Source organism: Artemia franciscana, chromosome 7 (assembly GCF_032884065.1).
Source record: "Artemia franciscana chromosome 7, ASM3288406v1, whole genome shotgun sequence".
NCBI classification, from domain to species: Eukaryota; Metazoa; Arthropoda; class Branchiopoda; order Anostraca; family Artemiidae; genus Artemia; species Artemia franciscana.
The window spans coordinates 30565501-30584448 of record NC_088869.1 but is presented as its reverse complement, the minus strand read 5'-3'; the positions used below and the strand labels follow the sequence as shown (position 1 = coordinate 30584448).

General features: G+C 35.0%; 1 protein-coding gene across 2 annotated transcripts in view; it reads left to right on the top strand.

The window, feature by feature from the left end:
* LOC136029154 (DNA polymerase epsilon subunit 2-like) overlaps positions 1-18948 on the top strand; it is a 96934-nt gene that overhangs the window by 54105 nt on the left and 23881 nt on the right. For both annotated transcript variants that reach the window (XM_065707248.1, XM_065707249.1), the window contains exons 5-7: positions 2777-2918; positions 3689-3924; positions 14738-14921. In XM_065707248.1, coding sequence (XP_065563320.1) covers positions 2777-2918; positions 3689-3924; positions 14738-14921 — 562 coding nt within the window. The remainder of the gene's footprint in view (positions 1-2776; positions 2919-3688; positions 3925-14737; positions 14922-18948) is intronic.

Below are 18948 nucleotides of genomic sequence, written 5' to 3'. Positions count from 1 at the left end.
CCAGAACGGATCCGCTGTTTTTGGGGTAGTTGGGGGGGGGGTTAATTCTGAAAATTAGAAAAAAATGAGGTATTTTTAACTTATGAACGCGTGATCGCATCTCAATGAAATTTGATATTTAGAAGGATATCGTGTATCAAAGCTCTTATTTTAAATCCTGACCAGATCTGGTGACATTGGGGGGGGGGGCCTAAAATCTTGGAAATGCTTAGAGTGGAGAGATCAGGATGAAACTTGGTGAAAAAATAAGCATAAGTCCTAGATACATGATTGATATAGTTGGAACATATCCGCTCTATTTGGGGGAGTTGGGTGGAGGGAGTAATTCTGAAAAATTAGAAAATATGACATATTTTTAACTTACAAAGGAGTGATTGGATCTTCATGAAGCTTCATATTTAGAAGAACCTCGTAACTTAGATCTCTTATTTTAAATCCAAACCGGATCCAGTGTCATTGCGGCGGGCAGTTGGGGGGGGGGACTGGATATATTAGAAAATGCTTAAAGCGGGGAGATCAGGACGAAACTGGGTGGGAAGAATAAAAACAAGTCCAAGATACGGAAATGACATAACTGGACCGGATCCGCTCTCTTTGGTGGAGTTGGGGGGGAGATAATTCGGAAGAATTAGAAAAAATGAGGTATTTGTAAATTACGAACAAGCGATCAGATCATAATGAAATTTGATATTTAGAAGGATCTTGTGCTTTAAATCTCTTATCGGGGCATCGGGGGGGGGGGGGGCTGGAGGGGGAAACCGGAATTCTTGGAAAATGTGAAAATTGGGGCATCTATCTTATGAATAGGTGATCGGATCTGAATGAAACTTGATATATCGAAGGATCTTATGTCTCAGATGCTCCTTTTTCGACTCGAATTTTATCCGAGGACACAGGGGGCTGGAGGAGGGAAACAGAAATCTTGGAAAATGCTTAGAGTGGAGAGATTGGGATGAAATATGATGGGAAGAACAAGCACAAGTTTTAGATACGTGATTGACATAATTGGAACCGATCCGTTCTCTTTGGAGGAGCTGGGGGGGTGTTAATTTGGAAAAATTGAGGTGTTTTTATCTTAAGAACGGGTGACCGGGTCTTAATGAAATTTGATATTTAGAAGGAACTCATGTCTCATAGCTCTTATTTCAAATCCCGACCAGATCTGTTGACATTGGGGGGAGTTGGAGGGGAAAATCTTGGAAAACGCTTAGAGTGGAGGAATCGCGATGAAGCTTGATGGATAGAATAAGCAAATTTTGTACCAAAAAAGCACAAGCTATTTCCTTTAAAATGTGCCCTTAAACAGCTCTCTATGATGTTCCAGTGCCCCACTACCAGTGGAGGAAAAAAGTGCTAACCATGCTAAAAATGGCTTTTCTTGTTGTTCAAGCTTGGGGACTGTAAGTTTACTGTATATTATTTTTGGTCATTGCGACTCCATGTTGTACTTTTTGTTTCGATTCGACGCTAGGTTTTACGAGTTTCAGACTATTTCTCGAAATTCCAATTAATTTGTTTTCTAAATGACATTTTATCATTAAGACTAATCCAGATAGTAGTTACCATTCCTGAATCCTCTAAAAATGGCATTTTTTATGTCTCTTGCCCGTCGGCTAAGTGCTATATAGCAATCGCAATTTCTGTCCATCGGTCTGTCGGTCCCACTTTTGCTAGCTCGGGCACTTCCAATAAGCTAGGACGATGAAAGTTGGCAGGCATATCAGGGACCGGACCAGATTAAATTAGAAATAGTTGCTTCCCCGATTCGACCATCTAGGGGGCATTGGAGGGACGGTTAATTCGGAAAAAATAAAAGATTTTTTTTTTTTAATATCTCGTGATTAGCCTGCATAGTGCAGTGGATATGGTGTTGATATTCTAATCTCAAGGTCGTAGGCTCAATTCCCGACAGAGACAAATTGAATGCGTTTTTCTTTCAGCTCTGCCATTAAAATTTCAGGCCTTGACTAACACTTACCAAAAATTTCAGATTGGATCACGTTTTATGGTGATTAAATCTGGAATTCGCTATAGTATGGACCAGCAAGCGTAGGAGGAGCTAAATCAAGCGATGGATTTAAAGCGATAACAAATTATAGAAAAAGCTATTCAGCTTCAAAAGCAGAAATCCTGCGCAATGGTGCTTTATGGTAGTCTCAAAAAAAAAAAAATCACCGCGATAACATTGCAAAATGTTGGATCTTCCGGCCTCGTCACAAGTACCATATGAGCTCTTGGCTCTTGTTGTTTTTTTACCCATTTTTTTAAACACTTCTTTCTAGTTTTGGGTTACTGTGAGCCGTTATTCGTTTCTCTACTAGGTTGCACCTGCCGCTGCAATCATGATATTTATTTTTATTTTTCTTATAAGGAATGTAATATTTACCAATAATATAAATAATAGAGGCCTGTCATTAAAGAAACAGTAAGAAAATTACAACTTTCTCTCCAAGTATAATACGGCTTTTTCCAGTACTGTGAATTGAAAGGCTGGAGAGTATATTTGCTCGCCGTCCTAGATTTTTTCTTCTTCTCTCCCCTCCCCCCAAAAAAGCTGACAAATACTGATGTTTGGTGTTCTAATTGAAAATAGCTGTATTTTAGGTATTTTCACTGGAGAAAAAAATAATAAAAGCAAGCATATTTACCCCCTCCCCTGATTTTGAAAAATACATTCTGTCCCTCTCCTCATTTTCTTCGTGAATTAACGCCACTGGCTTTTACTATACTAATATTTAAATTTGATAATGAAGTCAGGTATTTTTTTTAATTTTAGGGCTTACTTTGGAAACGCCAACTTTTTCGGAGGTCCATCTCAAACCACAGTCAAGGCTTCAGCAAAATTAAAATCCCTTGAACAAGCCAATCCTGATGCAATGATGATTTTTCTGGCAGATGTTTGGCTCGATCAACATATGGTTAGTTTACTCTTAGATAAAGTAGTTTACGCAGTTGGGTGTTGAAATAGCTTCTTTTTGGGAGTTGAATTGCCTGCAACGTGCTTGTAAAATACTCAAATATAGTACATTTATTTTCAAAAGTCTGTTTTTAAAATTATTTGCCTCTACCAATGTTTCTTATTGTGAGCAGAAATCAGCGCTGATAATTTACAATGGGCAAATAACATGCAAGTTATGTCGACTTTATGTTAAAAATTTCGGGAAATCTAAAACTGACTAGGTTTGGATATTTCATTAAAAATTATTCAGTAGGCTACATTGTATGGGAGCTGTATATATGGGTGCTTCGCTTAGATCTCATTCCTCCGGGATACATCCGAATTTATGTAGTACATTGATGAAGTCCCTCCGCTGTCTCTTAAGCACGAATTTGGCAGTCCCACTTGAAAACTACTGTGCTTTCAGATTCTCTCTGATTTTTGTCAATCATTTATCTCTGACCGCAAAAGGGAACATTAAAAAAAAGGTTTTTCCATTATTATGCTATGTGGTTTGGTAGTAAAATTTATTTAAAAAATTATATTGGATTGATGTTGTTCTGTTTCTTGGAGAGGAAGGCTATTTGGTAGGAAGGAGTTTGAAATATTTCGCACGAGCCCGATGAAACATTTTATCGTGATAGATCATATAATGTGGCTTAACGAAAAGGGAAAGCTCAGTACCCTCGTGGAATTAAGCAAGGAAAAAAGAAGTGTAACTGACTTTAATCAAGGCATCTATTTTTGCAGGTCCTAGAAAAAGTGCGTACATTACTGAATGGATATGCTGAGCTTCAGCCTTTCGCTATTGTCTTTATGGGAGATTTTTTGTCAAGTAGTAAAGGAAGTGAAGGATTAACTTTGTTTAGGAATCAGTTTAAGAAACTTGGAGAAATGATAAGCGAACATCCTCAGCTTGTAAAGAATACCAAGTTTATTTTTGTTCCTGGCCCACATGATCCCGGATTTCCTGCTATTCTTCCAAGGTGAGATTTTTGTTACTTGTGTTCCATGCTCTGTTCTCTAATAATGATTATCTATATCAGAAATTGAAAATTAAAATTGTTTTAATTTATTAATAGTTTCAATCTATGTTAGTGGTTTCTGATTTATAAAAGTGGCTCCTTGTATGTTTTCCATTTCCTTTTTTTCATGACTAAAATTCTAATATTGCACGACCGATAGCAATTTTGTGCAGAACCAACTGTAGCCGATTGCAGGTAGTTCTGTCTGATAGCCTGCCTATAATAGGCGCATCTTTTATATGTCTGCACAAATATAACTAAATTTTAAATACCTGCACACATGGAAGGGTAGTTTTCTCCTAGTAGACCGTTCGAAAACTCCTGTCTCTGATTCCTTTAACAACACTACAGTTTACTAATATTTGATTCTTAAATGCACTTTTTCTTGAAGTGGTTAATCCCCCTCACTCTAAATCTAGACGGTTTTCGATGAATATGTTTCTAAGCAGAGTATGTTTCTAAGCTTTATATACAGAATTTGCTCCAGCATGTTTGATTTAGCGTACCTTTAACTTTTTTTTGCTATTATCTCAATAGCTTGTAATCATGTGTTATTGTTTTTCTTTTCTATTCTTGCACCTTTTCTATAAGAAATTCTGTCACGACCTCACGGTTTTCAGGTTTATCCTTACAGCTGCTGGTTAGCCCCTTTTTCTTGCAATATAGTTAATGCAAGGATTTTAACATACTCTGGAATATTATATTGCGACATCCAGCTACTTTGAAAGTTGAAAAACAAGTTGTGCCATTGACCTTGCGATTGAAAATCATTCTATTTTAATTATCATTTTCATTGCAGGGTTGGGCACTTTTGGCCTAAACTTCCGTCCCTTAGATCTTACTTGCTTACTTTACTTTTGCTTGAACAAGACGCTGCTCCGCCTCGCCCGGCATTCATAATTTTACCAACAGAATTCTTTTATGAGGCATGGTTGTGAACAACGGCTTCGAAATTGTAGAGCCAATTCCTGTTTCAGAGCCAAACGAATAAATGGAGGCCTTCAAGCGGTTGTACCTCGTTTCTTAACATTGACCGCCAATCTTTCTTTTGTCGTCCAGGGCAACATTTTCAATTTTTGAGTGGCTGTACTTTAACAACAAACTTCGAGATGCATAGGTGGTCTTCACGCCTAATGCAATGGCCTAGCCACACGAGCCGTCGTCTTTTCACACGTTTCTGAGACTGGGTACGTTTGACTACAGCGCTAACCAATCTTGTTGCTGGAAACTTGTTCATGGCGCTGGACGTGTAGAATCCAACGGAAGCGTGAACAAAGACATCTTTGAAATAGTGATCAAATTTCCGTAGGTTGTCTCTGGCTATGCTTTTGTTTATATGTGAAAATATTTCAATAGAAATTTCACCGAGAAAAAGCTCCAAAGCCGTAATTTCAAATAAATTTGTACTTGGACATTTGTGCTGTTCAAGTACTAAAGACTTGAGATCTGGTCTTTCGGGTTAGTTAAGGAGAAAATCACTCAGCCATGTATATCTAAAAAAAGAACAAATTGGGAATTCAATTTCTTTAGAAGAAGGTTTCCGTATGCAGTTTGTGGTAGTTGCGGATGCCAAATCTTAAAAAAGAAACATGGTCGAAAAATGAGCGAAAAATAAGCTAAAAACTTGTGGTACTAAACAGCTTAAGAAGATATAGCTTCCATTGAAGGTGTAGCTGTCTTTGAGAATCCAGTTGTCTGTTGGGAAGGTTGCTTATTGTCCGTATTTTTTTGCGTGAAGAATTTGGTAAGGGAAAAGGTAACCTTAAGAAAAACTGAAACTTAAGAAGGCTGAGTCAAAATACAGACTTCAAAAAGTCCTAATTATTTAATTTTCAGTTCGTCTCATATGGCGTAGCCACACTACTGCTTTCATGATCTTTTTTTTAAGATCAGCGGTCTATAGCTTAGTAACGATAAGAAATGGAAATTCGAAAAATTTCATGTCATTATGAAACGAGACAAGTTCTTTTGAAGGTCGAAAAATAGCCAGTAATTTTCCAAAGAAAAATAAAAACTTTTTATTTGCCTACTAAATAGAGTAAAAAAAAGAAACAAAATGAAACTGCCTTACCTTCAAAAGTAGACTTCTTAGGGTTTGTGTAATGTCAGACTCGATTCGAACGCAGAATTAACTTTTTGAGAGTCCGAGATCGTAATCCTCTATCTCTCCCAAATTTTTTTCGAAATGGGAAAGTGGATGTGTAAATCCTAAACTTGTTTTTTTGAAATTTTCGATCTGGAAAGTAAGACCATGATTTTGCCTTTTTAGATTTTGTGCTCTATGTAGCCCCCAGGGGATGAACACAACTTGCGAATCTATTTTCACCTGCCTTTTTTTAGCTTAGGTATATATCATGGTAAAACGGTGCTATGTGCACCAACGCTTGGGGATCCCGCCAACTGCTATAATGTTGCATTTTGCGAAAAAGTACAGACGCCCAGCAGCCCCATCTATATAGGCCCACCGTCTTGTCTAGTCCATAATCCTTATTAGTTTGATTTTTAATTGATATACGGATATAATATCGCAGTGTAATTCAATACCCTCGATATTGTTATTTTTTAGACTAGCTTGGGTTTTCGGCACGGGCGAGCTGACAACCAATCCTGCAGAGCTTAAACCGCTGCCTCAAGGCACTGACTACTTTAGGTCTATCACCGCAATTCCTGAGGCTGGTTCTAGGCTTGACCGTCTCTTATCTTGTGAAGAAATGTTCACAAGATCAATCATGTGAAGAAATAATTAATTTATTTTCCCCAAAATCGGACAACATCGTCGTCTCAAAATTCTGATTAATGATCCATGGCGTACGTGACTTTATTCAATCTCTGAAAAAAAAAAAAACCTGAAACCCGTTTTCATAGTAATATGCACATAAATAATGTCTTTCTTCCTTCCATGTTTGCTGAAATAGGTTTTGTGCTATTTTCAGCTCAATAAATTACATGTATTATTTGTGTACGTGACTAAATTATCTCTGTCTAGTATGTATAATACATCTTATAGTTTTAATGTTAGATAGAGTATAATGACTGAACATTTATCGCAAAATAAAATAATAAAAAAAACTTGATAAATTACGACCTGCTGGCTTTTGACAATTATTTTCTTCTCTTAAAATGTTTCAGATGTCTTTTAAACACGTGGGAGTAAAGTTTAGTGATAACCCGATTTAATTTCCTTTATGCTACGTGACATTTTAAGTATACGCACCGTCATGTAACAACCATTCATGGTTGTTAAGTAAATTAAAACTTTACCGTTCTCTATATAACCCAACGTCTAAAAGATAGAAGTTTCAAAGGAAATCTTCAAAATACAATTCGTCAAAAAAATCTTCTATTTATACATACAATTATATTAAAAAAGATCCTGGACGCTTGAGCACTATTCAATTCTTTTAATTTTATAATAATAAAAAAAATTATAAGGCTGTTTGATATATATTTTGCTTCTTTTATAACCAAAGTAAAAATCTACCATTTGCGGTGTGAGAGGGTGGCAACGCTATACTTATTTGTTGTAATGGTTAGGTTAAGTTTGGTTTCATTAGCACTTTGGTTTTGTCGTGTTTTTTTTTTTTTTCTCCTAGCACCCCGATTTCAGCTTATTCCTAGAAAGTGGTAAGGGTCTAAACTTTGCGGTTTTTACGGAAAGCGTGGACCTTAGGCCGGATTGATGAATATGACTTTGCATTTTGGAAAGCTTTGTAGAGCTCTTTCCTGGGGCCAAAAAGGATGGTTTTTGCTTGTCCTTGAGCCAGAGCCGCCTATAGTGTGTGAAGTGACTTGGAGTTTTATAGCCTATGTGAGAGAGAACTATCTGAAGTTGTGCAGTGAAGCTTTCGTTTCATCAAACCATGTTTCTGCTTTCGAGTGGAAAGCTCCGTTCTAGCAGGCAAGCATGCCGGCACTAGTTTCAAATTGAAGATGGACTAAAATCTATAAGTTTTAAATATATGCGACAGTTACCCGGCCCCACAGCCAATATCTCTTCTTGGAGTGATAAATAGAAAAAAAACTACAGAAATAAAAAAGTTGGAACCGAAAGTGCTGCCATCTATTATTTCTATTCGTGATTTCAGCTGAGTTTATCATTCGGTTTTTCGCACTTGGGATTGCGGTAGAGAAATGGTATCAGATATGCCTCTCAAACTTTAAAAGTTCTCTCATTGCTAAAGAAATTAGAGTTTATCATTTGCTCCTTTCTAAGTGCTGATGTTAGAAACTTGGCCTACAGCAAAAAAGTCAACTTTTGAACTAACTTGGATAGATTATTTTTTTTTTTGCGCCAGTCGATAGCTCTTGATGAGCCGATCAAAGTATATCTCATCCATTTTTTGGTAGAAAAATTCCTTCACGAGATATACCAGTTTGAAAGTTTAAAAGGGTTGACAACTTCAATAGTAAGGTACGCATTGAAACCAAAAATAGGCTGATACAGAAATGGTGTCAAATATGCCTCTTAAACTTTAAAAGTTCTCCCATTGTTAAAGAAATTAGAGTTTATCCTGTGCTCCTTTCTAAGTGATGACGCTAGAAACTAGGCATACGGCAAAAAAGTCAACTTTTGAACTAAGACAGATAGATTTTTTTCGACAGTAGTCGGTACCTCTTGATGAGCTGATCAAAGTATATATCATCCATTTTTCGTAGAAAGATTCCTTCATGAGATATGAAAGTCTAAAGTTTGAAAGGCTAAAGGGGTTGACAACTTCAGTAGTAAGGTACACACTCAAGCCAAAAATAGGCCGATACCAATTTTCCGAGACATTTTTAAGCAACAGTCGGCTGTTAGCTCATAATCATTTTCTACAATGAGGGGTTCGCAACTTTTGTTAGTTGCTGTACCTATTATTTGTTTCAGGTGTCTTTGATGGTAAGACCAATTTGGTTCCAGCGGTAAGACATATAGGAGACTTGTAAGTAATAATCAGCTGTTAGGCTACAATCATCCTTAGCGATAAGGGGTTTGCAACTTTTGCGAGTTGGTGTACCTAGTATTTATTTTAAGATCCTTACAGATTAACAACTTCAGCGTTTAATCAAAGCGAGGAAACAAAACCAAAGTTTTGCTCTCGCAACACTTTACTCGGCGAAGCCGAACAAAGATTGCCGCAACACCTCACGTTGCCTATGCAACTTAGATCTAGTTTTAATTAGCTTGCTGTTCGTTTTATGTTTCCCTTCTTCATTGATAGTTATTCATGCTCATTGTAAGTTTGGGATCTGATGGAGGCTGATTTGGGTTCATTTTAAGTTTTTGATTGGCTTTTTTTTTCAACTTAATCCAAGTTCTTCTTCTAATTGCCGTAATACATTTTCTTGATTAACCCTTAATTTTCTGGGACCATTTCTTAAATAATTCCAAAAGGTTTTGAGGCAAGTGGTGTATGTATATGTATGAAGTTTGGGTTGTGGGAATGATGAAGGTCAAAAGGTTTCACTTCCGGCCCTCTTATCAGTTAGATATGAAATCCTTGCAATGGTTCTAATTTCCTCATGGTATGAACTATCCACCAAATGTTAAGTACATGCTTTATTTTGATTTTGTCTGAAAACGCGCTTAAGTTATCCTGTATATTAAAAGGGCTGCCCCCTCCCCAGTTTCTGCTCATCACTCTCCTTAATCTCCAAAATTTGATTTTTTCTGCCAATGCTTCAAGATATGATATATTTCGATTTTGTCTGAAAACGCACATAAATTATCCTGTGTATTAAAGTGGTTACCCCCTCCCCAGTCTTCACTCACCATTCTCCTTAATCTCCAAAATTTGACTTTTCTGTCAATGCTTCAAGATATGATATATTTTGATTTTGCCTGAAAACGCACATAAATTATCCTGTACATTAAAGGGGCTGCCCCTTCCCCAGTCTCCACTCACCATTCTCCTTAATCTCCAAAATTTTAATTTTTCTTCCAATGCTTCAAGATGTGATATATTTTGATTTTGCCTGAAAACGCACATAAATTATCCTGTGTATTAAAGGGGCTGTCCCCTCCCCAGTCTCATCTCACCAATCTCCTTAATCTCCAAAATTTAGCTTTTTCTACCTATGCTTCAAGATCTGATATATTTTGAATTTGTCTGAAAACGCACACAAATTATCCTTTATATTAAAGGGGTTGCCCCCTCTCCTTTCTCCTCTCACCACTCTCCTTAATATCCAAAGTTTGACTTTTTATATCAATGCTTTAAAATTTGAAATATAGTCTGTCGCAATCCCCAAGAATTGAAAAGCTTATTGGCCGACATTTCCATTAAACAATTGAATTTTCAGTTCAAATAGTTTTGAAAAGTGATCAGTAAATAAAATACTTGCATTTGTCAACTTATTGCATGTTTTACATTCTAAAGCCGTTTCAGCTAGCAACTATTTAAACTTTAGTGTAAAGGGAAGGGGTTGAGGGGTTGTCTTTATCAAGTACAGGATCATTTCATTTCGTTTTATAGCTTTAACGTTGGCATTTTTATAAATTGAATACACCGTTGCTATTATGGACCACAAGTCCCCAAAACTGGTGCTGAAACCACCTGTTTTAGAAACAGGACCCGCGTCTCAAATTTGAGCCCTGATTTTTTTTTTATAAATAAACATAACTCTTCCTATCTTTCTCTGCCATTTCTTTAAATTTTTCAACGTGGCTTCCTTTTTATGTGGAATAAAAGCGTAGCTTTTATAGCTTTTGTCATTTTGGCTGTAGGTTTGACCATTAGGAAAATCGGATACTCTGAATAAGTAATCATAGGTATGTGTAAACCTAAAATGGAAGATCTATAAGGGATGGCTTGATTTAATAGGCCAAATTGACCCAGAGATGTTATTTAGTTCAGTGTAGGAGGGTTAATTCAAAATTTTGGGAGCAATGATATAAGAGGAAAAACAATTACTTCTTGGAAAAACCTATATAGGGTACACAAACGCTTTCCGGGTAAGATTTGGTAATGTTTAAGAAGAAAATACTTGATCTAAGTGAGTAAAATCTACGGTTATTTTCAGGAGTTAAACTGACCCCCAAAGGTTTCATTCACTTTCCATAACTAGAAAATAATCTAAATAAAATAGGAAACATCTTCAAATCAGTTGTACTGCTCGTTTCACGCAGAATTCACGCATGCCTTGACACGAGAGCTTAACTGCTGAAAGAATCATAATGAACTACTTTAACATACATTAGTTGGACCTTGAGTGGCCGCTAAGAATTTATCTCCTGAAATTTTGCATTAATTCACTCATACTAATAGAAATAATAACCCTGAAGTAATTGGAAACTTTCTTTGATATCTCGAAGAAAGTAGTTGAGCTAATTGAAAGGTTATACGTAAATAATTTCTTAGAGCACACTGTCTTTCCATTACAGAATTTAATAAATGAAAATATAGAGTGAAAAACGGGTATGATATTTAAAGAAAATAGTGGAACAAAGCAAAAAAATGTTTTTCTTTATAATTTTCTTTATGCAATTTTCTATGTGTTGTGTTTAATTTAGTTCGTTCATTTATTTCCTTTGATGAAGGCCCCCGGACATGGAGTCGAAATGTTCGGATTTCTGTTATTTAAATTTTTTCCTTTTTCTATTTTTCCCTGCTTTTTTTAAACATTATACCTGTCTTCTCTATATTTTCTTTCGTTAAATTCTCTGATCGAAAGTAGTTAAATCATCTGGAATAATAACTTTCGGAAATATCTGGAAGTTCTATTCGGGATACTTTCTTCTTAAATATAGAGGAAATTTGTGAAAATTTGAGAAAATTTTTACACATTAGGAGCACGCATTTGATTCAGCAAATGGTAAAGCGTTTGTGAAGGTCTTATCTTTGTATGGTATTAAATAAAAAAAAACAAGTTTTTCTAACCGAAAGTAAGGAGCGACATTAAAACTTAAAACAAACAGAAATTACTTCGTATATGAAAGGGGCTGCCTCCTCATCAACGCCCCGCTCTTTACTCTAAAGTTTGACTCTTTCTCTCAACTCTTCTTTTTAAAACAGTAAAAATGAGGAAGCAGCCCCTTTCATAAACAAAGTAATTTCTGTTTGTTTTAAGTTTTAGTGTCGCTCCTTACTTTCAGTTAAGAAAAAACTTGTTTTTTATTTAATTCCTGAACGTTTTTGAATCAATGCATGTTTTGATTTTGGCTCTCCGCAGAGGAATAATTAAAATGAAATTTGCATATCTATTTATTTTTTTTTTGCTAAATGGCTTTCTCATAGTTTTGATCGAATGATTTTGAGAAAAAAAGGAGCGGGGGAGGAAGCCTAATTGCCCTCCGATTTTTGGCTACTTAAAAAGGCAATTATAACTTTTAATTTTTTACTAAATGTTTTTAGTAGTAAAAGATACACATAACTTATAAATTAGCTTACGTAACGAACTTTTGTATTCTCATGTTTTTATTACATATATGAGGGGGTTCACCCCCTCGTCAGTACCTCTCTCTTTACACTAAAGCTTAAATTTTGTCCCAATTCATTAAGAATGGCCCCTGAATCACAAAAGCCGTAGAATAAATAGTTGAAATTACTAAAAATACTTTAGCGTAAAGAGCGAGGTATTAGGAGGAGGTGAGCCCCTCGTATGCGTAATAATTTCTGTTCCTTTTAAGTTTTAATGCCGCTCCTTACTTCTAGTTGAAAAAACTTTTTCATATTTATTTTTTCATTTTTTTTTTTAATAATGCTAGAAAATCCTGCGCTCCCTTCATGGAAATTTTCTTCCCCCGTGACATATTCCTCGATGGAAAGTTCCGCCAACATATCCCCCTCTTCTCAACCCCTTACCCCAACCAAAAAAATCCCCTGAAAACGTCTGTACACTTCCCAATAACCATTACTATATGTAAGCACTGGTCAAAGTTTGTAACTTGTAGCCCCTCCCACGGGGACTGTGGGGGAGTAAGTCGTCCCCAAAGACATAGTTATAAGGTTTTTCGAATACGTTGAATAAAATGGCTATCTCAAAATTTTGATCCGTTGACTTTGGGAAAATAATTAGCGTGGGAGGGGGCCTAGGTGCCCTCCAATTTTGGTCACTCAAAAGGGAACTACAATTTTTCATTTCCCTTAGAATGAGCCCTTTCGCAACATTCTAGGACCACTTGGTCGATACGATCACCCCTGGGGGAAAAAAACAAAACAAACAAACAAACAAATAAACACGCATCCGTGATCTACCTTCTGGCAAAAAATACAAAATTCCACATTTTTGTAGATAGGAGCTTGAAACTTCTTCAACAGGGTTCTCTGATAGGCTGATTCTGATGGTGTGATTTTCGTTAAGATTATGTGACTTTCAGGGGGTGTTTCCCCTTATTTTCTAAAATAAGGCAAATTTTCTCAGGCTCGTAACTTTTGATGGGTAAGACCAAATTTGATGAAACTTATATATCTAAAATCAGCATTAAAATGCGATTCTTTTGATGTAACTATTGGTATCAAAATTCCATTTTTTAGAGTTTTGGTTACTATTGAGCCGGGTCGCTCCTTACTACAGTTCGTTACCACGAATTGTTTGATACCAGACAATTACAATTACACTAGTAAGTGTTATGTACGAGAAGGTAGTTAGTGATGTTAGTAGTTAGTTTGGTGGAAAAGCAGGATTTAAGCAGGGCAAAGGCTATGGGAGAATATGGTATGAAACAAGAAGGGGAAAATCTGCTAAACTTAGATTACACTGATGATTTTTGCGCTGGATAAAAAATGTTAGCGAAATAAATGAATTTTTGGAGGTTTCGAGAGTTTAGATCGCAAGAATAGGTTTGAAAACTAACGTTAAGACGATTGAGTAGCTTAGACTAGGAATAAATGGTGGTGAAAAGTTGATGTTAGGTAACAAGAAAGTCGATTAAGTGGATACTGTCACTTACCTGGTTGGCATTAATAGTAAAGATGGTGGATGCAGTAAAGGTCTAAAAATTAGAATCGACAATGCAGGGTTTTCTTTTTCATAGTTAAAAAGTTATGATGAATAGGAATACAAGTCTGCGAACAAAGATTAAAGTATTGGATACCATGGGTAGGACCGGTAGCAGGTATGGCTTTGAAAGATGACTGTTTCTAAAGTGTGAGTAATGTGTTTTCTGAGTATAAAGTTAGTTTCAGGCACTTTTTTGACTGGTCTTGTATCAAATGATAATGGAAACTATATTTAAACTGTACGGAAAAGGGGTTCAGTCCTACTTTCTAAGGCTATAATGGAAGAACGGCTAAGATGGCTATCCCACATTTTCTGTGGGGCTATCCCACATCTAACACGAAACGACGAGCAGCTCGTCTCCAAATGGGTTATAAGAATGGATTTCGAAATTAGAACATCGTAGTAGGGGGTAAAGAGTGAAGCTTTAAATATATTGGGGTCGAGGAGGAGCGCATGCAGCTGTATTGACCGCAGGGGCTTTGTTCTCCAATAAGCTTTTAGTAAGCAAGTCACTTGCTTTGCTAGCAGGTGGTGCTATTGTCAGCTGTGTCAAATTAGCCGACCCTACCAGTTTTTTACGAATGACAACTCTGTCATCCCTCTCCAATACCGATTATACAACAAATGTAATTCAGAATTCAAATATTTTTTTTTTCCAAGTAAATTTGAAATTTGTCGGAAAATGTGATGCTGGCAACCTTTTTTGTACGCACAATGTAGTAACAAGAATAAGGAGGAACTGATATATAAAGTTAATCTTTATTCCTCCGCCTTGGTTTTCAAACTCTCTCAGCTTCATGTATGACTTGATATCTTGTATTTGTTTGTATCTATAATTTGATCTTCTGTACAGGCCTCCTCTTCCGAAGACATTAACTGATGGTCTAGTTCAGAAAGTGCCCAACGCCATTTTCTCTACAAATCCTTGTCGTATTCAATATGGTACTAGAGAGATAGTTATATTTCGAGAAGATTTGGTCACCAGAATGTGCAGAAATTGTCTCCATTTCCCTTCAAACTCAGATATACCTGAGCACGTAAGTTAATGTTTCTAAAAATCTGTAAATTATATGTGGTCGCTGTCATTTGGCACAATTTATTTTAAGAAGGGATACCTGATCCTCGAATCAGTTTGTTGAGTCCTCCTCATAGTACTTCATATATATATATATATATATATATATATATATATATATATATATATATATATATATATATATATATATATATATATCATGAAAAGAGAAATCATCAATGCAACAGCACAAACACAAAAAAAAAGAAAAAAGAGAGACAGAAGGAGAAAAGGAAGACTGTTTTCCTAAATTAGTGATTAATATAGACCAGCACTTGAATGAGGCCTTGACCCTACTCATCCATACAATCACATAGGTCAAACAGCATAGCCACACACAATCAACCATAAAGAATAATCCATGGACAGGCAGTCATATCGTCAATAAGTATAAGTCGTCATTTACCAAACAATAGAAAAAATAATATAGACAAATAATTCAGAGGCAACACCCAACATAAGGGCTCATCAGGAGAATACACTGGCCTATATAGGGTTTCGCCACTCTAAATTCTCTACCCAGCACAGTGTTGTGGCTACCACAGAATATCCATGGCATCCCTGGGTCAGGTATCACCCCCAAAATACATGCATATGAAAAAAAAAATAGCAAATGTAAAACAACCAAGTAAAACCAAAACAAGCTTATCCTGTTAATATATCCCTCCATTTAGCAACAATAGGTAAACTAAATATTATAAATTTTGCCAAATCACAAATATTAACACATTGCAAAAAACCTGAATGAACTAAACAATTATAGAATTCATCTTTACCATGTGGCTAATTTTTAAGAAAATCCGCTCAATTAGAAACACAATTCAAAATAAATGGTGCTGTAACAACATTTCTCGAACCTCCGAAATTAGTTGAAAATTTCTTTAAGTATTTCTAGATAATTCTTTTGATATTTATTTAAAAGTTCGTTATAATGAAAACTAAATTTTTTAAATTGCCAAGTTAATCTATTTGCAGAAAAACCTCTTGATATCAATTTTTGGCTTAAGATTTTACATCTATTTTTAAAATCAATATAATTACTACAAATCCTTGCATAACGAAGTAACTGTGAGAAAAACGCTGAATATGTGATATTTGAGTGTATATTACTTTCAGGGAATGGGAAACTAATCACTTCAAAATCAAAATCATCCGTTTTATTATACATTTTAAAACTTAATTTATTATTATCACAAATATTAATATTTAAATCTAAGAAATGATCTTCATGACCAGCGCCATGACTAGGCTCAAGAATAAGCTCTGATGGATATATATTTTTAGAAATATCAATGAAATCCTTACAATTTAAGACCAAAATATCATCTAAATATCTTTTATTATTTGACAAAGCATGTTTTAAATTAATTGGATTATTCTTATCCATCATATATTTATATTCTAGCTGACTTAAAAACAAGTCAGCTATAAATGGGCTGGCATTCCCCCCCCCCCCATGGGAATTCCCATAATTTGCTTGTACAAATCACCCCCAAATCTTATATAAGTATTGTATAAAACAAATTCCAATAACTCAAAAATCATATCCAAGCTGTAACATCTCAAGTTAACTGTAGTATTAAAGCAGTTTGTCCATATAGCTTTTTTATTATAAATGTCTATTTTTAAGAACCTTTTACTAGATAAGAGGAAAGATTTCTTGATAACAGTTTTTAAATTATCAAACACTACATTAAGTGATAAATTAGTATACATTGTCGCAAAATCGAAAGACTCAATTCTTTTAGCTGAAACCATTGTTAAAGAATTTATCACCTGCAGTGAATTATTAACACTCCAATATGGATTAAAATTCGAAAATTTTTTAATACCAGAACAATAGGTTTTAAGTTTATTTACAATTTCCTTTAAAATTAAAGAGAGGTCAGTAGCAGCAATGCGGGTTGGACATTTAGCTGCTCCAGCAATAAACCGTGGTTTAGGGGAATTCTTATGAAATTTTACAGTCCAATATAGGAAAGGGAACTTTTTATCATTGTCATTTATTTTAATATTAAAATTTTTAAAAGTATTTCTTCAGTCTTTTCAATTAAATTCTCATCCTCTATATTTACCTTTTCGTAAACATTAGTTGTGCATAACTCCCTTTTTAAGATATCACAATACAGCTTCTGACAAATTATGGCAAAATTATTATTAGCTTTATCCACTGGCACAATTACAAATTCATTCTTTAGATTAGCAATTGCTTGTTTAATCTTCGCATTATAAAATAATGATTTAGTGTTACTATTTTTTAAGTTAGAATATATTTTATTTCTTATTCTACTAATAATTAAATTCTTCCAACTTTGAAAACTCTCTTTATTTTTATTCTCTTTCCACTTCTCTATTCTCTTTTTACACCACTTATCAATAAATAAATCAAAATCATTTTCCAAGCCATCAAGAACACTCGATGGTTTCAGATGATGAGAAAGACGGAAATTAGCCCCTTTATTCATTATAATTTGAAGATCATCTTGCTTTATTATTGACAAGTCCCCTGTTATAACATGTTTGTAAGTAGGATTTACAAATGGGCCAAGTTGCTTACAATTACAAACCGGTTTCCAATTTATATCACTATCTAGTTTTTTTAGTATTAAATTATAATTAAAAATAATTTGCCCAATAGTTTTTGAAAATTTATAAGTTAAAACTGGACTATCATTATAATTCAAATTACTAGGAAGGGGCTGTTTCACATGCCACTGATTTAAAATTTCTGGTAAATTAATATCTTCAATCTGCTTACAAGTAAAATTAATAGGTAAATATAATCTGTTATCCTTATTACTAATCTTATCGAACTTTTTCTTTTTTGAAATAAATTTCGTTTTAGTTAGAATGCAAATTGTATCACATATTACTTTAAAATTATAATCAAGAGCTGTTATATATATATATATATATATATATATATATATATATATATATATATATATATATATATATATATATATATATATATATATATATATATATAGTACCGGGAAAACGGCGGCTTTGCCACCGGCACTCGGCACGCGGCAGGCTTCCATATATGGATGCTCATTGTCGCTTGTCTTCTAACAACGATATCTAGTCTACTAAGCTACAAATTTTTGGTTTTCTTTTTTAAGGCTGTTGAATTGTTGGAATCCCTTGTTAAAACATATACAAATATTTTTGCAATTACCAGTGTTTTGCTCTTTACACAATTTAATGTCTTTTCGTACTGTTTCTTTTCAAAGATATTTGATTATCAAAGTAAGTCCAATTTCTAACAACGATTTCTACCTCTTTATTCAGGTTTTTGAATTGTTGTCTTTTCATAGGTGTTCATGTCTTTTCTAAGGTATTTGATTAACGAAGATAGTCCGATATCTAACAACGATATGTACTAAGCTTTAAACTTTTAGTTTTCTTTTCTACTACTACTACTACTAATAACTCACTGCAGCACAAAGCCGCCTGAGGCCAACACAGCTACGCACGCTCCTCCTCCAACCTAATCTATTCAAGGCCTCCCTCTTTACACCCTCCCAGGAAGTTCCTATTTCCTTTAAATCTTTATTTATGACATCCTCCCTACCCAGACAAGCACGACCTGCTTTCCGTGTAGCTCCAAACGGTTGGCCAAAAAGGACAATCTTCGGCAATCTGTCATCCTTCATCCGCAGAACGTGGCCTAGCCATCTCAAACGTTCTTTCCTTATAGCCCTAGAAAGCGAGATTGAACCACATTTTTCGTACAGCCTACTGTTTGAAATACGGTCTGTCAGCCGGGGTACCCAGAACAATCCGTAGGCAATTCCTCTAGAAAACATCTAGTAAATTTTCATCTGCTCTAAGGTTTTTGAATTGTTGTAATCCCTTGTTAAAATATATACAAGTATTTTTGTAATTATCAGTTTTTTCCTCTTTCCACAATTTGATGTTTTTTTTTATACTGGTGTCCATTCAAATATATTTTATGATTATAGCAAGTCTGGTTTCTAAAAACG